Genomic DNA, 25,854 nt, shown 5'->3' with positions numbered 1-25,854 from the left:
ACATTCTTTTTATATCTGATGACTTCAAAAAATGAAAATAACGAATGGGAAAGGAGAAGACACAGTGGGATTCAAAATGACCACAAGCCAGTATTTCTGAGGTCTCTGCTTACCACACATTAGCATGCCAGGAAAATCTGCAGCAGTCTATACTTTAATGAAAGGAATTCTTTTTGGAGATGATTGTTGAAAGCCTGCTGACCTTGTGATCTCTCTCATCTTGTTTATCATCATCCATGACTGAAAAGTTATGTTGCTAATCCAGCTATGTTGTTATGCTGGAAAAACTGGGTGATAAATCGTTGCCAAAGCTGCCATTCTTCAGGAAATTGAGACTTTTCTATTTCTGGTCATTGGAGAATTACCCAGGCCCATAGCTGACCTGCTCTTAGTGTCTCTTTGCTATATACATCAGCACAATGACAGTGCAATTATGGCAGGACTGACTCCTGGCAGGAAAGTCCGGGCAGAATTTCAAAAAGAAGCTACCAGAATAAAGATAGCCCTGTTGCAAAGATACCAGAGAGTACTTATTTACTGAGCAGCTTTACAGAAGTCATTTTCATCTGTATATTCTTTGGTCACCCTGTGTAAAACACAGAACAGTGGACAGTATCTTACTATGGACCTGCACGGTTCTTACCCTAATGGTACACCCTGTTGGATCCTCTAGATGCTACACAACACACACGCACAGAGCCAAAAATAATTGTTATGCATAGTATGTCTCTCACTATGAGGTTATCTTCGTGGCTGCAGTTTCTGTTTGTCCTTACTCTGCTTGATTACTACTTTCCACTTGTTCCCTTTTCAGTAGCTGTGCTGAAAACACTCCTGGTTTACAAATGATGTGGTAGGTGCATATTAAGAATCCTGGTGGTACTTCTTTTGTCTCTTCGACTATGATGCTTACATGAACACAAAATACGTGAAAGAAAATATATTCAGTTTTGTTCTAGGTTTCTTTACAAGACAAAAATGTAAATTGTTGTCACCTTTGTTCAACTGCAAATTTTCTGTTGATTCAGTGCAAAACAAAGTTCCTTTAAAAGGCATTTTGAATCTCAGAATTAAGTATGTGATGAAATTTGTATTTTTTCTTATGAACATAATGATCCCATAAACAACAAAGGAACCTGGCATTTCATAGCTTTCACAAAAAACAGACAGCTTTAGAAAATTCACCACAAAATGGAAAGTCTGCAGAGTTCCTAGTCTTTTACTTTATGCTGTAAACACAACTTATACAGCTTTGTTAAATGCAGACAGTCAGGTTTTTCTGCTTATTTTATTATTAATTTAGGTATTGGGGGGGGCATACTTGGCATTCTCCATTTTACAATAAAATATGCCACGCTACATACTTGACATGAGCAAAGTCACAACAGGCCTCAAGTAACAATACATGGGCAAGATTTAAGCAGCTGACTTTTTCCCTCCTGCCCCTCCTAAAAGCCCAGCAGCAAATGCGGAGGCAATTCATGAAAAGGTGCAGCCATACAAATAATTTAGGGCCAGATTCAGCTCACAGCCAACTAGTGCAAGGATTCTACTTAAACTCATCAGCCTGTAGCCAGCACAAAGAGCCATCAGCTTCTGCAGCACAGCGCTGAGAAGCTGAGCTACAGCTGACAAGAGCATTCCCAGCAACGATTTATGCATTTGATCACACTCTTTTTCCAGAGATCCTCTCTCATTCAGTACGGCTGCTCTTCCTCCTATGCCATGATTGATTTTCTTGCAAAAGTTTTAAGTGAGCTTCAAGCACAGAAAGACCGGTGCTGTTACCTGGGGAGGTGATGTGTATTTCCTGTCCTGCGGCGTCCACATCCTGTGCAAAGAATCTAGGGAATTCTCGGAGAGCTGGTGGGATTTTCGGCCCGCATGACGGCCTTTCAGCTCCACATCCTCGTACGGGTTTTCCTTGGGTGACTCGCCTTCACGTTTTTGGGGGTTTTTTTTGTTGGTTTTTTTTTTTTTTTTTTTTTTTTTTTGTTAAGAAAAGAAAAACAGACAGGAATGTAAAGTTAAAAAAATATAAAAATCATGTGAACCAAGTGAAAGGCTTTTAGAAAAGCTCCTCTGCTTTCAGCATGACTCATCCCTCTAGCTGCAGCTGGAAGTATTTGGAAGAGAACTTGGCTATGAGGTCGACAAGTTTCTTAGGGGTTTTTTTATGGCTTTTTTTTTTTTTTTAATAAAATGCAAAGATTTCACAAGACGTGCTTCTGAGCATCCACAGCTGTGGAAAATTTATTGATATATAAAAGATCAGGCACGTGACTACTTTAAAGTGTATCAGTAGATTTTATAAATCTATAGCAGCCACTCACAGGGTGAAATGAATAGCAATAAATAACTGTTCTCAACATACCACCCTTACACACAATAAGACGACTTTTATTTGATGCTACCTTCGCTTTTCTCTTCCGCTGAGAGAAGACAAAGAAAGAATAAATGCTTCAGCTCAGCAGTGCGAAGAGAGAACATTGAAAAGATGAGGGAAGAATTTCTGCCCCAACCATACTGCATGCTCAAAGTGTTCTTTAAAACACATTGTGCCTTCTAATTAAGCAGCTATTCATTTCAATTTATGTAAAATTAATATCACCCAGAAGGAAACTCATCCTGCCAGTAATATAAAGAGGCTTGAACAGTTAATCACTAAATATGACATAAGTGAAAAACACATCAAAAAGCAGACTGCAATCTTTGAATTTTTAGCATTTGAAAACCAGAACCAAAATTTATAGTCCAGATTTAAGTGAGACCCAATACCCTTCAGCAGCCTAAGGACCAGTGGAATAACCCACTGTCTTCTCAAAACTTCTGAACTCACTAAACCTCTCACTGAACTAATAAGTGTGAAGATGAATGAGTGCCATCAGTAAAATGAATGTTTTGTATCCATTTCTTCAAACAGTTCATAATCAGCGACTGGTTTAGAATTTCAGGTTTTTCGAACACAGGGTCCTTCCAGTTTTCCAACCATCTTATGCAGAAAATACCCACAAAAAAGTGATCTACTCAAATTCAAGACTTGACTTTGCAGAAACTTAAAACATGCAGGAAGTTCAAAGCTTTTGAACCAACTTGCTTTTGGTTTTATATCTAAAGATGACTATAAAACTCATGGGTTTAGTACAATATATATTGCAATACAAGCTTTTAAATATAAGAAATTCAGATTTTACTACATACTATATCAATTAAGAATTGAAAACAGAAAGCTATAGTACAGTTTATTACTCACACTGTTACCGACTACCTACCAGACAGTCACCACTTTTACAGAGATGACAGTTGAGGCATAGGTATTTTCAATGAGAGCAAGGCCTGAATTAATACCCAGTTTGTTTGACTACCAGTTTTTTTGATCCAGACAGAATATTACATTTCCTCATTGTACAAAAGAAAACAAAAGTAGTTTGTGCTTTCTACTTTCTTGTTAAGCCTGGAAGCATAAGACTGCTTGATTCATCAATTATAGCGATAAGAGCTTTTGCTTAGCAAGTTCACATATTCACAATACAAGTGAAAATACAGTTTTGCTTCGGCAGTGCATCATACTAAGATTTCTAGTCAAATACAAGCACAAGAATGACTGTTTTAGCTTTGTTTTAATTAGAAGCCTGAATAACTGCTGCTGTTGAAGAATGTTTGACTTGGCAACCACAGCTTATTATTTCATCCAGAGGGAATCTGATTCGAGGCTACACTATCATCATAGTCAATCCTCACACTGCATGGAAAGAACACCTTCAGGTGCATGGGGCATTTAGAAGAAAGACCTTTTGATGAATACAATGAACAGGATAAATCTTAGGCAACAAATATTCCTACAAAAATTTAAAGCTACAAATGTTCTGGGAGGACTATGGAATTGATTGATTCCTTCTGCAGGAAGAAAAATAAATAGATATTGCACACTAATTCTGTTACTTGTAAACTCTAGAGCTCTAGATATGATAATCATAACAACAATAAATGGTCAACTTTGCAAAATGCTGTTGCTTACTCACAGCTAATTGGACTGTACTAGTGTAATAAAATTTCTTGTAAGCCCAAGTCAAGTATAGGTCAAGCAAGCATTTGAGAAAGGATTAACAGATTTCAAAATACACAGCTACATTAGACAGTGCTTAAACATATGCTTCCTTGTGAAAACAAATGTTTTTACATTAGTCTGCATAGTATCCAAACTCCTGAGAAGAAACAAGCCAATCAGTTGAAAAGAAACCTTTTTTAAAATGTAAAGCATTTAAAGGTTTTAGGGTGATTGTCTTTCCAAGACACAACGTAAAACAGAATTGCTTGAACCCAGTTAAACTCGACATTACTAATGTTGACCTAATATATTAACTATAGAAACAGGCCCAAGGAAGTCTTGGATGAGAGGAGAGGGAGGAGCAAGGAACCATGAGCAGCGGCTGCTTTTCTGACTCAGATTCTCTACCAAAAGCAAGCTCCAGCCAAATTCCTCTTCAGTGTAATGTGGAGGTCAGTGGAGACACCACAGGGATTTTAACCCTTTCCCTAGACCTGTAAGAGTTTCTTCAGATGACTGGCTTGCTGCTCAAGAACACTTGTTTCTTTTATTTTTCTCATTTGCCTAAAATACAATTATTTCAGGTTTTCTTTTTTTTTCATTTTGAAATGATGCCTTGAGACCAAATAAGCCTCACCTGTTCTTTTTTTTCTTTTAAAGAATAAACTTCCCTACCAAATCTCTGATAATGGAATAGTCTGAGCAATCTGAAACAATCTGGTTTTGCTGATTTGGCATTTACACCCAGTATTTGTTTCAGCCAATGAACTAAAAGAGATAATTTATTTCTCTAGGTGTTCAATAATGTTCAAACCTTAGACAACCACCATTTTTTTAGTATATATGCTCTCCCTGGTGGACGAGTCCAAAAGACCAGACATGCAAAAAGAGCACCCCTGACAGACCAGGTGCCAAGAGTAGGAAGGACAAGTGACAAGAAACCCAAGATGGCAAGCAAGCTAAAAAGATGTGTAAGGGTACCCTGAACTGCCTTAGGGTAGCATTTAACCCTATCACTCTGCCCTGTGACTCCCTTCCATGGGAGAAAGACCTGGAAACTGATGGCCACCAGCAGATGCAGGTCTCACACCAGAGGAAGGCTCTGAGGAAGGGCTGCAGTGGTGGCTGCTGCTGTTGCTGCAGCACAAAAATGAGGAAAGCTTCCGTACAGGGCTGGCTCAGAGGTTTGCAGCTTTGATCTCTGCATTTCTCCTCAACACCATGGTTTCTCTAGTCCCAAGACCCAGGCAAGGAATGTTCACAATCTGCAAGCTGCAGTGCTTTTGCATTCATTTGGATTTGCTACAAAAGGAAAACACATTTACGATGAAAGAGCAAGGAAACATCCTTGTTCCTTCCATATGGATGTCTCTATTAGAAGCCAAAAGGAGAAACATTATGCAGTATAGAGGCCAGGCTTGTCTTAATGAGGCTGATCCAACTGCCACACAAGACAACAGCAGACTATCACTGACTTCAAAGGAAGCTGAATCAGACCCCCAGAATGCGTATGGTCACATGAAATAGCAAGCCTTTGGCAAATACTGTTTCTAATCACCATCCCTGCTTCCAGAACAGTTCCCTTTACAAGCTTTTTTTTCAAGTTTCCCATTCTCTTGAATTCTATGCACCAAACCGCTGAGTTAACACGGGACATGCATCTACATGACATTTATCTTCAGAAGATCTCACAGGCAATTTAATGATTCATCCATAGGGGAAAGGTGGGGGGGGGGGGGGGGGGGGGGGGAAGCTAAAATAACCAGTGATCTTTAGAAAAGTCCCGAGGAATGCAGTGCTTTGAGCTTAAGCATCAATGAGTTTCCTCCAGCAGTTGCAATTCCTCGCTCTGTGATGCTCTGCGAGTCAGCCCCACTGAGTCCTGAGGCAGCACACAATGTTCCTCTGCTCAGCCTCTCACACGTGGCAAATGGGAAGCAGAGGCAGACTCAGTACGCCTGTCTCACGCTGAGAAAGGAGTGAAAAGTAAGGCTGAAGGGAAAAAAAAATGCAGGCAGACACTTCTCTATAAATGGCAGAAAGCAGGGAAATGCATCATTTCTTTCTAGATGGGAGAAATAATTATCAGAGGAATGAAGTGATTCACCGAGTACTGATTATAACTCTTGCCCTTTGCACCTCCAGCAAGTGAGAATTGAACAGCACGTATACAGTAAGGGAAAGGGCTCATCAACTTGTGTTAACTTGGGTGCCTAAATTAGGAGCCAATGCTCACAGAGGAGATACGGTCTCCAGAGGGTGATGCTGAATGCGCAAACTAAGAGCCTACCGCCTTCTTTGCTGGCTACATAGAAAGCCCAGGCTCCTGATCTGTACGGCTGAATTAGACAGGGTTAGCACCTCACAAATGACGAAGAGTGTATTTCCTGAATAATACAGCATGTGCACAAAATATAGGGCAATTAATGTATTTTACATTATAACAAACTGGGAGATGAAAGCTTCAGCTGCCATCCCAGGAGAGACTTGGGGAAAAGCAGCAGGTACCTCCAGAAGCAAGGAGCTGGAAATAGTGGCAATAGATGGGCAGGAAAAGACGCCCAGATAGGCAGAATGAGGACTGAATAACAGACAAGTAGAAATACCCAAATGAGCACTCTGTAAGAACTTCTGATACTTGTGGCACCTCTCACCTGAACCTTTTGCAGTGTTTCTGTAACAACGGACACAAGCGCAACATCAACTCCTTTCCACACATAATCCTTCTGATGGCACCTACAAATTCTTGAAATACCTTTTTTGCCCTCTGCCCATTACCTCTGTTCAGTTGTAGATACAGCCCAATTCATCCAGCTCACGCACATTTGGTGCACGCAAGTCCTTGCAGAAGATTAAGATCAAATACAACTGGGCAAGGAAGAAGCAAGCAGAGAAGGGTGGTTGGGGGGTTCTGCTTTTGCTGCCATTGAAGTGGAAGCAATGGGAATGAACCTCTGAGCACAAGCACTGCATGAGGGAACAGCACGGGATTCATGCGCTGTGCAGACTTAGGGCTTCCCAGCATCTCTGGGCACTTAAGTCCAAAGAACTGCTCAATGGTGAGAATCCAGGTGTGTTCTGCATATGCATTACTCATTTTATTCATGAAATTACACAAATGCAGATTCACACTGCCAGTGCTGGAGGAAAACTCAGCCACTGCGATGTTTACGAGCATTTTCAGATCAAATGGATGAAAACCACGAAATCTCCACGCTCTCATAAAGTATCTGAGCTTAGATCTGTAGTGCATAGATGAGCTCTTTCAACATCAGAGAAGCTGCAACTGTGCATCTCAGCTGAGGAATTTACCCCAGGAATCTGTAGAAAAAGGAACTATTTCAATATCAGATTACAGCTAAGACACATTACAGCTGCTTTGAAAAGCTATTGCTGAACCATACTAAGTTACAGACCATTACTTGCTTATAGTCCTACAACCCAGTGTATCAGCTCAGTACCATGTTCTCAGAAAAGTAGTAGAATATCTGCAACATGCAGAGTGACGAGTCTAAAATGCAATTGGCCTTTTGAGCCCTCGTCCATGGAGTTTGTAGGCACCAGCCTGTGCTTTCTAAACTTCTCCAGTTTTGCTTTGCCTTGCAATAAGCAGAAGAAACACTGCAGATACTTTCAGCTCCCTGCCATCTTTGCAGTTGTGTTGTAATCATAATGAAGCATTAGACGGAGAAGAATAAGCATGGTTGATAAATGAATAAGAAATTTCACCCCCAAAAATCATCCGATTAACACCCAGTCCAAAATCACATGCATGAAAACATCTGATGAGCAACTGTTAGCACAATACAGCATCAGCATGCCTAAACTGCTTGCACTTCTCAGAGGTTTAATCCTGCTGACTTCAACACAGTCTCTGTGAATTTTAACTAGGATTTGGGAGAGCAGCCTCATGGTGATTTTACTCTCTGTTTTACTAACCTGCAGCATCGACTAGAAAACCAGCTGATAAAGCCGACAGACACTGTCAGAAGAAACTGTAGTGGATGGTATAGCTGTGAGACAGACTCCACAAGAGAAAAATGGGGATCTAAATAAAGCCTGAGATGATTATTAACAATAACTGAAACCCATGTATCCCAGTGTAGCAACAAAGCAGCAGGCTGATCATCAATAGGATCAGACAGCTGGGGTATTTGGCCTTTCTTTGACAGGTCCATATGGATACTGTTTGATGTAATGTGCTCTGGCTGCCATTACCCTACACTGTCTATTATTAAAATTGCCAGTGTTACACTTTCCAAAAACTCACATGCTTTTTAGATTGTGAGAGGCAGACTGAGGGCGTGGAAGAAGACAGGAACATACATTTCCCTGATCACTGCCTCCACCATCATTTTGTATCAATCCTAGCTCTGTCTTTCACTAACAACTATCGAGAGACCTCCTGGTAAGGGTCTGACTACAAACCCAAAATGTTTTCAGAGAAGCAACTAGCACAGCACTGCTGGCAGAGATGCAATCTCTCCAAGTTTGCTTCAGCTTCACAGCAGCCCAGCAATTCCAGTTTCTCTCAGATTTGTACAACCCTTTTGATGTGAGATGATAATATGACAGACAATAATGTGATACAAAAGCACGACAGGCAATAACGTGGCATGTGATGATGGGATTTTACTGGAAAGATCAGCTCACTGTCTTTCTAACCTTTTTCCACATTTACTGGAAGAACTTTGCAAATGTTCTAATTTGAAAGCAATGTCAAGCTGGAACATCTTCCAGTTGGACCTCAGTCATCATTTCTGCAGCTCTGGGCACACACAGTGGAGGATTCAGTAAAAGAGCTAAATCATCCCATTTGTTACATGACATGCACTATGTCCAATTTACATCAGAATTCAAAACAACTGATCGGTTTAGGAGAGACGAGGTGCCTTACCAGCAGGGATAAAGGGAATGACACGCTACTCTGGACTCCACAGGGAACGTTAAAACACCAACATTCCCTCCGCGCTCAGGATCTTCTTGTAGGTCCACACCTGCCTATTTTAACTACTGAGGCGCCCACCTGGGTTAGGCTGCCCTGACACTCCACTTAGTAATGCTGATTTGAGACATATTGCTCCATCACCTCCTCTCTTATGAGTTCTGATGTATTGGGAAATATCTGAGACACCCAGATTCATCCATTCTCATCTCTCTGGAAAAGACTGTACTTACCCAAGTACAACAACAACCCGGCCCTCACTAATTTCAAGGAGAGATGGCCACACCAAAAGAAGGACATTTTGCTCCCTGGGTGATTACCTGAAACCTGTATACAAGAGTTATATGGATATTTTTTTTAAAAAAAAAAAAGAAGAAAAAAGAACTTTTCTAGGTCTGGTACCAATCTGACTGGTTTGGAGCTTTATAATGATTTATTTTTCACTCAACTCTCTGACTGTGAATAAGGCCCATGCAAACGTAGAGCTAGTTGTCCTGTTACAGTGCAGAAGCAAACAAGAAGCTGATTCTCCCCAAACTGAAGTAAGATACTCAACTTGACAGAGGAAAACAGCTAAACAATTGTGCATAACTACACTGTTTCACTTTTCAGTCACCTTGGAAGTCAATTGTAACAAGGTTCAATTATATACCTCCAGAAGCACAGTGTTGCTATCATCATTCTAAGTCCTTTTAAGGTGCAAAAAATATTTGTCAAGAGAAGTATCCAGCTATTGAAAGGGCTCAAAGTCTGCTAAATGTGACACTGAACAGGTCCAAAGAACAGAAGGGTGCGTAAGAAACCTGCCCCAGGAGGGCCAGCTGCCCCTGGGACCATGGATTACAGGATGCTTCCAATGGGAGCCCACCAGCAAGATCCCAATCAGAAATTCATCCTGGTTTTAGAGATCCCACAGCAATGTTTCTGGAGCATTGCTTCACTTTCGAGATTGCTTCAGCTCTAGCTGTCAAAGCAGACACAGTAGCTGTCAGCAGCTGCTTCTCCAACTGTCTCAGTTCTGCTCTTTGCCTCCTTTTCTCACTTTTCCCCCTCCAGACAGATTTCCCACACAATTTAACTATCACATTTTATTTAAAGCCTATCTGAAACGATCTGACTCTGGTGACTGAGAGCTTCACAGACTCCAGAAGAGCATTCTGACTGGCTTCATCAACTACTTCTCAACAAACATAAATAGAACCAGAGATGGGCCTGAACCCAAGCTCTGCCTCTGAGTATTTATTTCTGAGCTGGGAAGAAGTCTGTAACCCCATCAAGAATGTGTGACTGACTCTAGTCTCCTCAATGGACCACAGAGAAATTATGATGTGGAGATAAAGAGAAATGAGGAGAAATGGAAAGGCAAGCTTTCAAGCTGGCCTCTACCATCATGGACAACATCAAAATCCCAGATCCAAAGGCCTGCACTCTTTTAGAACCAGAACTCAACTGCTGAATCCCAGCTTTAAAATAAAAACTTTTCAACTTTTAACTTTGTGTAATAACTGTGGCATTGCTTGGAGGAATGATTTTTTTCACAGGAATTTGTGCCAGTTGCCTGAACCATACACTTTTGCCTATCCTTCTCTTGCCCACATTATCTGTCCCTCTTTAACAGCTAATCCATCTGCCCAGGTTCACATTCCAGCTGCTGGCATCTCCTTGAGAAGAGCATTTCCTCAGCCAGTGCGTATTTGATGGACTCCATCTTCCACAGTATATTCTAAAATGTCAGTTGAAAAAATACCTGCATTTAATGAACAAAGGAGTCCCATGCTGCTGACTATACCAACTGCAAGGTTAAGGGAGAGATGCATGGCCTAGTGATCTACACAGCACTGGGACCTGCCACCAAGCAGCTCCAACAACTTTTGGCACTGATACCTATCATGCCTTTGGCACACCACCTAACTTCTGGCATAGACCAGGCCTGGCTGTACATAACTGGCACCTCCTGATGTCCCCAGACTTTGTGTTCCTAGGGCCTCTGCTGCCAGTGAAACAGCAAAACTTGCCCAGGGCAGCAGCAGCAGACACTTATCATAGAATCATAGAATGCTTTGGGTTGGAAGGGACCTTTAGGGATCATCTAGCCCAACCCCCCTGCAGTAAGCCGGGACATCTTTAACTAGATCAGGTTGCTCAGAGCCCCATCCAACCTGACCTTGAATGTTTCTAGTTTCTTATGTTCCTCCTCATAGGAATTTGATGGAGAGGAATAAACTAAAAGATCGCTTTCAGCCCTGGAGCAATTCCAGCAGATCTATGCACTGGGAAAGGGCCTAGCAGGGAGCTTGCCAACCAACGCAAAGGAGGGGCTAATGTCACCCCAAACTGCCAGGCACAAGCCAATGCATGTGGCCAAGCCAGACAGTGCATGGGTTTGTCTACTGCAACCCAGCACAGTGACCAGTCAAAAGAGCTCTGGCCACAAAGTCAAGCCAGTCTTGTCCCAAAGAAAAGTACAGCCTAATCCCAGCTGAGGACTCTAAAAGAGGTTAATTCATTAGCCTTGTCGTTCATGTTAGTTAACAGAATTCTAAGAGTGCTTTGGACCATTGCAATTTAGCGAGCAGGCACCAGTCTTGCATGTGAGCCGGTCAGACAGCACGGGAACCTTCCTGGGGCAAGACATCTCTGCAGTAATATGTGTAATATGTGAAATAAAGCCATTCTTATACAAACTGCTCTTCTTATTGAACCAGTAAGAGACTACACCTGTTAAAAGAGCAGTAATCTGATAGTCATACACCTGGGCTATGTGCTGAATAGTCCACCTATGACTTCAAAAACAGCAGAGAAGCAAAAAACCCTGCCAGTCACAGATCTTCAGGGAAGAAAAGCATTTTAATCACTTTCATTCTTCTTGGGAGAAAAAATGTTTTAAATGAGGGCCAGGCAGCTATAAGAGCAAATGGCTCTTGCTTGGACAGGACAAATGGAGTTGTGTGACATCATAGAATCATAGAATCATAGAATCATAGAATGCTTTGGGTTGGAAGGGACCTTTAGAGGTCATCTAGCCCCACCCCCCTGCAGTGAGCAGGGACAGCTTTAACCAGATCAGGTTGCTCAGAGCCCCATCCAACCTGACCTTGAATGTTGCCAGGGATGGGGCCTCCACTACCTCTCTGGGCAACCTGTTCCAGTGCTTGACCACCCTCATTGTAAAAAATTTCTTTCTAATGTCTATTCTAAATCTATTCTTCTTTAGTTTAAATCCATTATTCCTTGTTCTGTCACAACAGGCCTTGCTAAAAAGATTCTCCCCATCCTTCCTGTAGGCCCCCTTTAAGTACTGGAAGGCCACAATAAGGTCTCCTCGAAGCCTTCTCAAAACTAAACATTCTCAATCTACGATGCGACACACACAGCCCAGCTAAGCAATGGGTTTCCTACACATCTATGTGGTGAACTCTTAGAGGAAATCTCCACCTGTTCTACTGTGTCCAGCACTCTGAGGAGTTACAGAGTAAGAAGACTTGCCTTGTCAAAGATTTCATCCACTACAATTTCTGAATTGTGAGTGTAATTTCTCTTACAAACACAAACTATAATTTACATGGGTATACTAGATTTTCTCAAGTTAAACTTAATATTGCGCCCTTAACCTTGCCTTCACTTTACTCATTCAACTTATTTTGGTGATGATAACAAGTGCTTTCTTCTAGACGTCAGGTGAAAAATGCCTCAGAGACACCAGACCTTAAATAACAATATTCAAATATCTCAACTGCATTTAGGGGAACAGACTGGAAAACTGAAACTGTATGGTACATATGACAGGAAATACTGTTGTCCACAAACACAGCAGAAGCAACCATCTCAGACGTCTCTTAATACTATGATTGTTTCTTGAATTCGCACAAAGCCAAGCATGGTTTCCCCAACTGGATTCATAAAGCCACATCAATTTTGGTCTGATTAAAGACTCATTCAAAACCACAAGAAGCAAAACAATGTTAAGTTTACTATGACTGCCACATTCCTGTGAGTGCTAGTACAACAGATGAATGAAGTCCACATGGTTCCTTGCACATGGAATACAACTCTGATTAACATTAAGAATGTGCACCCCTTTATACAACTGCTTCTTGATAAATGCAGAATGGATCGTCATGTTCCAATACCCGTCTTGAACTTAACATGCAGATATTTCATCTATTAAAGTGTACAAAATTAAAGAAAGCTTCTGGTTGATGACGTCACTGGATTTCAAAGCACAGTCATTTTTGGTTTTAATGTACCTTAAAACCTTTTTTTTTTTGAAGCCTGCTCTCAAAATAACACAAACTAGCCATAGCAGTTTGTCGCTGTCTTTGTCATTAAAGAAGGAAACAGTGTAAGGGCAACAGGAAAAAGACAAAGGTTTAGTATGCATATGCATCACATGAGGAGGTCATGCAGTAACCAAAAAAAACCAATGACACTAGTCCTAGCACTTACGTGCTTAGAAGCTGAGTATTCACTGTACCAGCGAGACTTCAGCAGACTGGAGATAGTCTAGAGCAAGGCTATTAAGATGGTTGGGGGCTGGAGCACACAACATAAACAAGAAAAGGCTAAGAGTACTGGGACTGTTTAGCCTAGAGAAGTCTTGGGGGGAACCCAACTGCTGTCTTCCACTACCTAGAAGGGGTTATGGAAAAGGCGGAGCCAGACACTTCTTGGAGGTGCACAGTGAGAGGATGAAAGACAACAGTCACAAATAGCAACAAAGGAGAATTCTGACTGGATAGAAAGAAAAATTCCTTCACAGTGATATCAAGAAAAAATTCTTCACAGTGGAGGTTAAGCAGTGGAGGAGGCTGCACAGTGAGGCAGTGGAACCATCCTCCTAAGATATTTTGAAAACTCAACCAGATGTAGCCCTGAGCAACCTGATCTAACTTTGAAACTAGCCCTGCTTTGGGCAGAGGTTGCACCAGCTGATTCCAGAGTCCCTTCCAACCTATTTTTTTTTTTTTCCTTATGATTCTGTCTCACAGTAGAGTGCTTAGAGCATTACTCAAGATTCACAGCCTTTTTTTCTTGTCCTTTAACACTTACTTGCATTAAAAGTTTTAATTTTACGGGGGTGGGGAGGGCAACACTTTATTAAGTTTATTACTACAGTGACAATGTTTTCACTACCTACAAGCTTTTAGGGAGGCAGGAGATTCAACCAGGTATAGACAGAAAACCCACCACCACCTCTAGGGCAACTGTTTGCAAAGAAAACCCAAAGCAGCAGTGACAGAGTCCTTTATAGCTTTGAAGCAGATGTAAATCTATGAAATAAACTCACTCTTACAGACACCTGGACTGCATGAGCACAAAAGCGCTACTTAGAAACTGGGGTCTAGCACTACTGGTATAAATTACGCAGATGTGATACACAAAACTATGATAGTTTCTTTAAAGCCGGAGATCAAACTACATTGGCTTGTCTTTAATCACACTTGACAGTTTATAAGAATTATACTAATTTGGTATTCCCCCCACACTGCCTGTACTGAATGAAGTGCTTTGGAAAGAGGTTGTTAAAAAGCAGTACAAAACAATGAAGTTCTGTGTTTGTCCACAGATCTGAAATTTTGCATTCTCTTCCCACTGCCCTGCCAAAATGCCCAAATTATAATCTGCAGGGAGATGGCTTATAGTTCCCATGAGCTGGAAGAGCCCATTATGATTTTGTTTTACTGAACACAAGATTTCTTCTCATTTGAAGAAAGCTTCTGATCAGTCCTGCACACTTTATTTTGATATTTAACAAAGCAAAGCAAGGAAAAGAAGCATTATCACCTAACATCTGGCAGCACGTGAACAGGTCCTGAGCAAAGATGAGCACTGTAATTAAGGCACAATACATTTTCAAGTGTGAATTGCATGGTGGTCTGAGTGTTCAGAGAGGCTGATCATCATATAAGGACGCTTTCCACAGAAAAAAACTTTTTAGTAGCTACATAAGCTCTCATTTTTATTAACAGACACTGAACAGCAGCATTTTTTTATGTTCTGAAAGCATTTTTTTGAATGGCATAGAGGGAGAGTACAGCTGAAAATGGAAAGAGTAAATTCCTGTTTTCACTGAGGCTGACAAGCCAGAGACGGAATTTGGGTATAAAGACAAAGAGCCCCAAGCTGCAATCTGTGGCCACTGTTCCTTGCTGTATCAATTTGATATGACCAAGACGACTTTTGTTCTATTGACTTTGTTTGCCCTTCAAACATTTGTAAGCAGTATTAGAGTGCCTCTGGTCTTTTTACCAGACTAAACAAGCCCAGCTTGTCAGTGTCTCTTCAGAGGACATGTGCTCTAGGGCCCCTGGCTATCTTGGTAGCCCTCCAGTTTTCAGTAGATAAAGATTCATTGTCCAAAGTAAAATGAAGTACCCTTTGTATCTGTTGTAATAATACAACACTGAAAGAGTTAAAAACAATGCAGATATTCATCACTTGTGTGGAAAATCTGTGCTCTGAAGGGCTGCCCAATTTTCGGTAATTATAACAACTTTTTTGATGTTAAAAGAATGTATGCATAGGCCATACATTTCCTTCTAAGACCAAAAGAAACATGTTTTTCTTGTGAAGCTTAATCAAAACAGTGTTTTTGTTGCACATTCCTGATGGCTGTATAGCTAGAGGAAATTAATTTTTCTTTAACCAGCAACTGGGACTTAGGGAAGACCAGGAACAGTGCTACAAACAACTGCTTTGGGGCAGTCCACGCAGGAGTCCTGAAAAGCTCAGGCTGACCACACAAGGCCTATGAGCTTAATCTTGCTATTGGATAGTTCTGTAGACACTATCTCAAGTTCTGTTCTTTACATTTTTACACCACTCAAGGCTTCACGCCAAGGCCTTGATAAAAAGAATGATTTGGGTCTTGAAAAGCATGGCAAAAAGCTGACCACACAGTCTGTTTCCAATACCACCCAATGAAGTCCGAAGGAATCAAGACCTCCTACATGCAGACTGAGAGTTATATTTGCACTGACGCACCAAACCCATTTACCCTGCATTTAATCTCTCTTTACTGACAGCACTGAACGTTCTGGCACAGGGCATGTGTTCAACAACACATGGCCTGACTACAACTGCTCAATATCCCGCTGTGAGCCCGTGTACTGCAACAGGTTCTTACCTACAATGTCTTCATAGGCATTTTCTTCTAAAGTGCTCTTGGATCCAAATTTATGCTGGCTCTCAGTCCCATTTTCAGTTGGGGAGGGAGGGTACAGGGATTGCAGACTTGACGCATCCTCAAACTCAAAGGATTTTCTAAAGTTTAAAACAATAAGTAATTAGTAACTAGAATGCAAAATGACTCAAACACTTAGCTGAGCAAATGTTTGCTAAGAAATACATATAAAATGACCAACAAAAAAAGAAATCACACATCGTGCTTTAAGGACTAACTTTTAGAGGACCTCAAGTCCTGTACTCACAGCGGTCTTTAGTATAGCAATCTGTGACACTTTTATGAGGTTGGAAGTATTATTATCCCCATTATGCAGACAGGGAGAAAATACCAACACAGTATGCGATTTTTTCAAAGGTTACAGAGTAGGTTAGCAGCACAGTCCTCAGATTAGAAATTGCTTTGCTCTTGCCAGGGGCCCCAGAAACATGTGGCCATCTCTCCGCAAGAAAAATACATTTCTCTGGAAAGCGTTCCTCCACCAGTTACTATGGGAGACGTAGCTCTTAGTTTGAAAACACTCCCATGTCTTGAACCTCCAGATATGTTCCCGCATAAAGGTCAGTGTACAAATGCCAAAGGCAAACTCGTGTGAAAGTCAGCCACTTCCCTTGCACACCCTGCATCAAGCACTGGCAGCAAAGGGCAAAGCATGGAGGAAGTCAAGGCTCTCTGTGGGGTGGACAAGCAGGCCGGGCTGATGGATGGAGGCCTGAAGATTTGGGTTTTCTGGCAAGAAGGTGAGGGGCAGCTGGGTCACATGAACCTATACCACTTGTCTCCCACTGGGGTACTCAAAAGAGAGCCGATTCACCGCCTCTCACCCACACCTATCGCAGTGCTGCTTGAGCAGCTCTGCCTGAAGAGGAGCCTAAGCCCTCCGCATTCTCCAGTTTGCCCAGCACTTGTTCTCTGAGGCAACATCTACACTGAAGTTGGGAGGTGCGTGGTTTGCATTGCCAGCTGTACAGGGGCTAGCATTCATTTGATTGATTTAGTACTGAGGATGAAATGGTGTGAAAAATGGGCTCAGGTCAGAGTGTAAATCCTGGGGTGCTGTAAGACTTGCAGAGACTGTGCCAATGGCCATACTTCACTCATGATACCCAAACTAGATGAACAGTAAACCATCCTCCCATCAACTCCTTTCCCTCTTCTCCCCAGCTGAAGCGAAACATATGTTGACAGCATATCCATATGGCAGTGGCAGAGTCTCAGGAGACATACTTCAGCTTGTTAATTGGCTCAAGAGTATCCCTACAGGCAACACAGTGACTGTCATACAGACACTGCATTTGGCAAGAGCATTTTCTATTTGCCTGCTGGAGCAGACTTACGGACCTGAGGCAGGCTTAGGAGGCCCCTCTCTCTCCTTTCCCTAATCTTAAGAATATCCAGGTCTGTGTTATGGACATCAGGATTGTGGCAGAAACAAGCCGTGCATTTCAGATCCAGACATCTGCTCCTCCACACCTACTGCCAGTTATAAAAGATGCTTAGGCACTGAAGACATACCTGTGTATGAAATGAAGCTTTCTAAAGTAGTTAAATATCCAACTCTTACAGATTTCAAGGCAACACTACGATGCAGTAACACTGCATAGGACCACGGGATAGTTTTGCGGACCAGCACTCAGCTGTGGTCCATCTGTCCCAAGCCTATCCTGTGACACTCTTCTGCGCTGTGTCTGTGCCAGAGGATCTCCAACTGCTAGGGATCATCCAGCTCACATCAGTCCAAAGGGTAGAAGCTACCATGGCCACCAGGTCCTCTTAATACTGACTGGCTATATGCTAGCAGGCAAGTATGAGAGACTTCCTCCATTTTACTATGATGTTGGATTAGCGACCACAAGGAAAACCAGTGGTTTTGACCAAAATATGAGAAGACTAAATAACCATGGACCATTCTTATGACATTCCAGCGAGTGCAAACCACACGTATGTTCAATCTGAAACACACAGTTACAAGCTGTAGATATAATGAATTGTGCCTGTTCTCAAAAAGAGAACAGTTTGGAGACTGAGATTTCAATAACCAATATCAACAAAATACTCCCATTCTTAGATGACTTGTATGGTCTCAAGCTCTTTGTAAATGCTGGAATTCTCCTTACTGTAACAAAAGGAAGGACAGTAGCAAAGACAATAAAGTTAAGATTTTATAAAAGATTTCCACCCAGCCTTGAAGTCAGCCAGCAAACCTACAATGTTGGGACATTGATTTAAACTTACTTAGATCATCATTAATCAGAGCTAAGTCCAGAGAAATCACTAAACTACAGTAGGGTAAAGCTGTTACAAGCAAATGGAAACCCACCCTGTACAACATCAAACTGATTTGCAAGAATCATCAGGTACACATAGTAACACTGTAAATCCTACAACTTATATCCCACTAATCACAACACTGATAAATTGATAAAAAATGCTTTTGTTTTAGGCTCGTATCTACTAGTCCCACCCAGGACTGAGGCTCCACTGCTGAACTGTGCTATTGTCTAACTCCGTTGTGACAGGGGACTGAACCTGCATAACAGTAGGTGCAAGCATGAATTGTACCTCTTCCTGAAAGAAGTTTCAAAACTTCATCTCACAAACTCATTGTAACAAAATACTGTGGTTCTCAGATGACTTGTATGGTCTCAAACTCAGTATGAGTGTGTACTCAGAGACTGATCACTTAGCTGCAGGTCACACAATGATTCTGTGCAAGAATAATCTCCTGTTATTCATTCCTCTCTGCCACCCACCACACAGACCATTTTACCACTTGCCCCTTAATTTTCCAACAAAGGCTATCATTTATAGCAGAACATTCAAAAATTATTGTCTTCTGTACATTGGAAATGCTGTGCTGAACAAAATTATGTCAGCTTTATTTCACAAATTCTTGTTAAAATCTAGATTTACTTCCTCTAACTGAGATTATTGCCAGAGCTCAAAGATAAGCACTGCTAATCAGAGCTTGGCTTTCCACATTTCCCCCCTGCCACGTTTCTCAGAGAAACAATGCACATCAGCAGAGCTGTTTGATCCCTTTCAGAAGCAGGTGTTCCTTGAAAGTAAAGAGCAGAATCTGAGGGCTCCTCCTTTTCCTGCCTCAGCGTACTTCAGGTCAGGTTGTGCTGACATAAACTTTTAATTAATTGAGCCAACATCAAGCACCACATACTGAATTGATAGCATGCATTTGAGATGCTGTTTAGCAGTTATTTGCAAAGCTCATCACTAAATACCAAGAGTGTGTGTGTATTGTACACATGCACAGATAGGTGAACTTGTTAAAAATGCCGTACTTTGAATGCTTAACAGCAGCTATGCCGACCATTTTCTAGGCAGTGAACAGAATGCGTTGTACTGTTTCCAAAAAGTCGAGGGGAATCGTGTAATTAAAACAAGCCAAGCTCCACAGACTGCTGGGGAAACATAGCCATATACTCTGCTCATCATTAACTCAGGAAGGATACAAAGGCCTTTTTGTGCTAAAACATTTTTGTCAGCATTAATCTTCTACAGCTATTGATAGTAACTTAGGACAACATTTCTAAGCACTGCATTAAATAAAATCATCAATACTGCATAAAACTGACACAATTGCTGTGGTAACAAGCTTCGGAAACACAAACCCTCTGCAGGTATGTTTTGCAGTGAACAGGCAGACAGGACTATGACAGATCAACTCTGGTCCGGCTACAAGAGGATAATGAAATTATGCTCCTTTAAAAATCTCAAGTAAGGGCTTATGTGCCAAAATGAGCGAGATAACCTTTAGCACACATGACCTAGAGCCTTTTCCAGGGATCGAGGAATGCAGGTTGGAGAACTCTAAAGCTGTAGCCATGTAAAGGCATCGTACCAGTACATCCCATCAATGCAGTCCAGAGGAAAAAATGCTTGTCTTGCACACAATTCCTAGCATTTCTCAGGGCAAAAGCATTGCATTAGAGGGAGAATTTAAAATATTGTTACTAAAAAAATACAGCATATTTATTTGAAGACTGAGCACAAGACATTTCCTTGAGTTTTACCTATTCTGGGATTTTCTGTGAAAGCGCGACTCTTTCTTCTGCCTTCTGGTCACAGGGGGTGCAGGGGTGGACGGGAGGGGAGGAGGAGCAGCAGGTGTAGGAGATGGAGGTAGGCCATTGCTTGGTTTACTTTTGTGGTTTTTGTCTGCTTCATATTCAAAGGTGCGTTTGGGCTTGGGGACAGGATTCACCGCGGTGTTAGCTGGGCTTTCAAGGAGCAGTTTAGGGCCAGCTGAGTTTGCAGTAACCCCTTGTTTTGTCTTACTGCTTTTCTCAGCCTCAGTAGGTGTTTCTGGTTCACTCCCCAAAATAACACTCCCTCCTTTGCTATCACTTAGGGTTTCACTCAGTCCCTCCACAGTACTCAGAGTCACAGACTTTTTCCTCCCTTTGTCAACACTGTAACAGCTACTTGGTAACTGGGGGAGGCCTCTCCCGGGCTGCTCTTTCAGTGCCTGCTCAATCTTCTGTATTCTGTTGAGCACAGCAGAGGACTCTTTCCTCACGTGGCCCTTGAGGAAAGCAGCAGCAGGAGGCTCGCTCCTGCCTGGTCTTTTTTCAAACCGATGGCAGGAATCCCTGTCCAGCAGTTCCTCCTCCTCTGTTTCCGGGTAAGAGCACTCGGAAAATGTTCGGCTCATTCTTCTGAGCCCTCTGAAATCGAACGTCTTCTCACTGCAGGGAGAGGTCAGCACGCTGGGGCAGCTCTCACTGCCTGACCTCTCCCCTGCATCCCTCTTGTCCACACACGCACTCATCCTGGGGGATGGCTCCCGGCGGCACTCCCATTCTGTGATCTTCTGCCTGATGTCCAGTGCCTGGGAGCGGACACTGGCCCGGCTGAGGGAGAGGTTCCTCAAGTTGGTGGCAGTGCCCAAGGACAGAGTGCTCCGGGTGAGAGGATGGCTCCCTATTGCTTCCCCATCTTGAGCCTCCTTTGGACTCTCCTTTTGGTCCTCAGCCTTGAACACGGACAGCCTTTTGTCCAAAGCGCCCACACTGATGGCTTTGAAAGGGTGGCTTGGGGAGTCAGTGTCTGATGGGCTTGTGGAGGTACTTCGCAGCGTAGACGAGCGGCTGCTCCAGTCCTTGAGGCACAGTCTGGAGTTGGAGACTTTGGTGAGCCGAGTGGAGCGGCAAGAGTCCTCACTATCGCTGAGGGGGTAGGCTGGGCTTCTTCGCGGGGACAAAAGAGGCGGTGGAGAGACTGACTGACACCTAGAAGCAGAAAGAAATAAAAAATCAAGTCCTTGGGGAAACTAGAGTTATTTGCCAAATTTCTTCCAGCTACAGGTAAAGCAGAAGATGTCTGCACAAAGCAGAGGATGTCTGCACACTGCAAAACTACCCCAAAGCATCACTAAGACACCAAATACCATTCAGCCACAGAGTTGGGGGCAGGGGGTGGCAGCAATTAACTGATGTCAGTGATGAGCTGATGAGCAGAGCATTCAGCATGTACAAAGCCAGTTTTCTCACCTCTATTTGACCCCCAGTTTTTCCAAGTTTCCTGACAAGTTTAAAGACAGCTGAGATTCTCACAGCAAACCACTGCCTTGAATGCATCTACCACCTTCAGCAGAATAGCTCCCTGGCCTCCCAGATTAAGGATTCCCTCTGCAGGAAAAGGGGATTGTCAGGGAGAAGATTCCCACTGCAACAAAAGTGGGAAAGACTGACCAACAAGGAGCACAGTTTACTCACTGGTTGCAGTGAGCAAACCAATTTAAAAAGCTGTCAGTTTTTAATTCATAACATCTGAAGCAAAGTACCTCCATGGTCAGCTGCTGCAGTATTTTAGCCACAGCACTTCAAATCCCCAATGTATACAGTAAACTAAATAAAACAGCAAAAGGAAGACCTGTTTTGTCTTTGGTCTGATGTTGTGGCCAACAGATTAAATTCTCCCTATCAAAGAGAACAGAAGTAATTTCTTATCGAAAGAATATTACAGACTGAAAAAACATATTAATCTGCCCACAGCGTATGTTGAAGAATATAAACTATACAGAAAGGTCTCAGTGTTACCCTGGTAAAAACCCTCAGAGCAAATTTTTGCCATGGTTTGCAAAACCAGGCAGTGTTACTGGGGGTTTGTACATTGTTGCAAAAACTTTTAAGAACAAACAGACAAAAGGAAATTAAACAACACATTAATCAGCTGGCTCATCGGTGATGAGCCAGCAATAAGAAAATTAAGCCAAAATCATGTCAAAAAAAAAGGGGTTTACTGCTCTGCCACAATACATACATACAAATCATAGCAGAAATAATCATGACTCCTTTGACATTTTGCCCTAGCAACTTTTCTGTTCCAAACAGTATGGAAAGAAGAGGAAAGAAAAAAAGTAATGCCTTGCATATGCAAGTTCCTGTTCTATCAAGACTGTGGACAACAAGTTGGTTTTTTTATAAGCCATCCTGTACACATAAAAGCAAATGGAAGAACTATTTGACCAAAAGAAATCATGGGAACAAATGTCTCTGCTATAGCAAAGGGAGAAAAGATTCAGAAGATCCCTGCTGCTATACGGTTTTCTCCCCAACAGCCAGCCAATACCTACAGGCACAGGTGCCAAGTTCTGTGCATTAATCTGAAAGTCGAGAGCACTGAGGCAATTCCTGAAAAATTGACTTTGACACAGGTGATATTTTCTTCTCCTTCAAACACATCCCCAAACAAAATTATTAGATTTCATCCTGGTTTCCTACAGCGGATACTTTGCAAGCAAAGCTCAGAAGTATCACGAAAGAGGAAAGTTCTGGTCAGAAAAGGACAATGATCAAATTATCACAAAAGGGAACTTACATCTTTTTCAGAGTCCTGTGATAATCAAGCTTTTTTGGCACAGAAGTTGCACTGCTTGGTGACTTCTGTTTCTTCATCGTTTTGAAAAATAAACGTGCCCATGGGAAAAGAGAGATCTCACACCAAAGACAACGGCAAATACTCCACCACCAACTGCTTAAAGCTTCCTCATTTCAGGACAGAAAGGATGCAATATCAGAATGCACTCTTTTCATCCTAGAAGTTAAGTTTCCTGCTATTCCATACAGCTTTAGACAGGTGTCTAAAGAGATCTCAGAAGATCAAAAGCAGGTGACAGGTGATGAGTGGTTTTGGCTGGTTGTTGCGGGATAGTTTGTAGTGAATTACCTAGACTTATCTTGGTCTACATACCTTTACAGTGCCTGAAGATGCAACCTAAATCAGCCTCCTCAGACTTGGTGGGGTGCCCTGATTCTTCATTATTTCTGTATGTCTCATCTCGATCTCTTCAGTTTAATACCACAAAGTCAAAATTTTATATTATTCTTAACCCTCCTTTAGCTTAAACTTGAGATCCCAGTCTCCTGATTCCTGTATGTCATGCAGGCCTGCTCCAGAGCTGCACTGACATTTCTCTCGATGAAACAGGTATCACCTGGTGGAAGTGTATTTTACATATAAAGACTACAGCCTCCACTGCAGCCTTTGAAGCTACATGTTAGCTAAATCCACTGTCAGGATTCAGCTAGGGGATAGGGACAGACCCTGCGAAGAGGCCATGGGGAATGCTTTAGCATGTTAAAATTTATTTATTAGATTCTAAATGATAATCCATATTGACAATAGCAAGAATAAAATACAAAATGACTGAAGTAATGCCAGTAATGGGACAGCAGAGGTGAAGGACGTGCTGACAATCCTCTCTCTGCCTTTGACTCACTATATAGAAAATACTGGAGGCATAGTCCCTCATCTCCTTACACTCTAAGAAACACCTTTTCAGTTGTTTTCACTGTCAGGAAAAGGTTTGTTGACTCATCAGGAGAGCAGGAAAAGGGGAAAAGCATGATTTGCATAACCTGCAGAAGTTGCAAAATATTTCTTCTTAGCAATAGGAGCCATTCTTTTAAATCCCAGGTCCCCGGTAAGGTAACTACACTTAAGGCTTGATCTTGAAACCCCTGAATTCAGTTACAAAAAATTCCCACTCACTTCCACGGTGCAAGATCGGGGCTGCAGAGCAACAGGCCTTCTGAAGGTTTATGCTGTTGAGTACTTGAGATACCACAGTTAAGAAAAAGATTCTGTTTCACATTGCATTATGCTGTAAATTTAATCCATATAGAAGATATAGGACTAATTCAACAAGGAAGAGAAACAAAGCTTTGTCTGTATGGCTTCAGGCACATGTTCTCTAAAAGACAGTAGCAAGTAACAGAATGAAAAAACAACAAAAAAAAAAGTCCAAAAGCTGATCTGTGGATAATAAAATGGCCCTTCCCCAAGAAACCTACTTCCATTAGAAGAATATTCTCTTTAAGGCATAATAGTTCCACAGACTTTAAAACTAGCATTATTGGACAGACACAAATAATTAAATAACTTGCAATCCTCCATACAAAGATTGTAAAGCAAAATGTTTTTATTGACGTTTTCTACATACACAATGATACATGCAGCACCTTACAAAGCACATCATTACATACACCTTCAAGATATTACGTACAAAAAGCATAAATAAAAATTATGGAATCAGATTTAGATTTCTTAACAAGTTCACTTGAACAGCACCTTCTTTCTGGGCACTGACATTTCTTTGCAAATATCAGCATTTCACAGATCACAATGGAATAAATTGCTCCGATTCCCTATCTGATAAGGGTATTCTTTCAACACACAGCCTTTAGGTGAGCAGCTCTAAAAACACTGGCAAGTCAGCAGTGAATTGCAGTCTTAAAGGCAAATTGCCTGCCAAGGAGCCCACAATGTCTTGTAAATGGGTCAAGACCCTGAAACTACCTTCCTGGTGGGACTCCTTGCAGCACAGTAAAGGGAGTAGGCAGAATCTGAGAGGTGGTTTCCAGCCCTCTAGACCATGCTTAGCTTTGGTGCTGTGAGTTGTTCCTTGAGAAATCAGCAAAATTACCCACAGCAGGAGAAAACTGATAATATCAGTGACATTTTGTAGGATTTTGAACTCTAGATACAACTGAGTTTTAAATTCTGATTGAATCTCTTCTCTCCGGTTTCTCTTTTTCTCACCCAAACATAGAAACAGTGTTTAATTTACAAAAATTGTAATTCTCCAGGCCAGCTCTCAAATAAAATTATGGTTTCCATGGATCAATGTATGTATTCATATCATTTTCTCTAATAAAGGATAGTATCAACAGGCATCTCCTTTCACCAGTAGCAATGAGCATCCATGGATAATAGTGGAGGTGTATCTCATCTGCACCAAGAACAGAATCACTTGTCACATTGCTTTGAGATAATTTGCACCCTACTCATCACACTGCAGAAGATGCAAAAACTGAATTCCTGCCCTCTTTGTGAGGCCTTTAGCAAGGCAGATGTGTACTAAAAATCTATGGTGACAGAGAAGGGCTGCTTCTTGGTGCCATAAATGCCTGAGCTCTCACCCTGTATCTGACCCAAAAGTCAGAAAGTCTCCGATTTTGGACAGGACACCGATCTTTTCCTACCTGCAAAACGTGGGTAATAACACTTGGCTGTGTGTAGAAGGAGAATTTAATTCTTGGAGACGACTCTGAAAGTGGGCATTACAAAAGCAGTACCAAAAGCAGCGAGCCTGGCCTTTTGATCCAGCTGATACACAGCTCCTGCCTGCTTCCATTGCCAAACACTAGCTCCAGA

The 25,854-nt window shown here is 41.9% G+C and overlaps 1 protein-coding gene across 3 annotated transcripts in view; it reads right to left on the bottom strand.

The window, feature by feature from the left end:
• The window catches only part of DENND2B (DENN domain containing 2B), a 76,774-nt gene extending 55,911 nt beyond the window's left edge, over positions 1-20,863 (bottom strand). For 2 of the 3 annotated variants that reach the window (XM_075711775.1, XM_075711777.1), the window contains exon 1: positions 1,789-1,845. In XM_075711775.1, the coding sequence (XP_075567890.1) occupies positions 1,789-1,830 (42 nt within the window). In that variant the 5' untranslated portion in view covers positions 1,831-1,845. Of the gene's footprint in view, positions 1-1,788; positions 1,938-16,119; positions 16,257-20,207 lie in introns of those variants that run through there. The other variant, XM_075711774.1, reaches the window with a different exon arrangement.
• Positions 20,864-25,854: the final 4,991 nt, after the last annotated feature.

Source organism: Pelecanus crispus, chromosome 6, assembly GCF_030463565.1.
Source record: "Pelecanus crispus isolate bPelCri1 chromosome 6, bPelCri1.pri, whole genome shotgun sequence".
NCBI classification, from domain to species: Eukaryota; Metazoa; Chordata; class Aves; order Pelecaniformes; family Pelecanidae; genus Pelecanus; species Pelecanus crispus.
The sequence above is the reverse complement of the archived record's forward strand: the minus strand, read 5'-3'. Positions and strand labels throughout refer to the sequence as shown.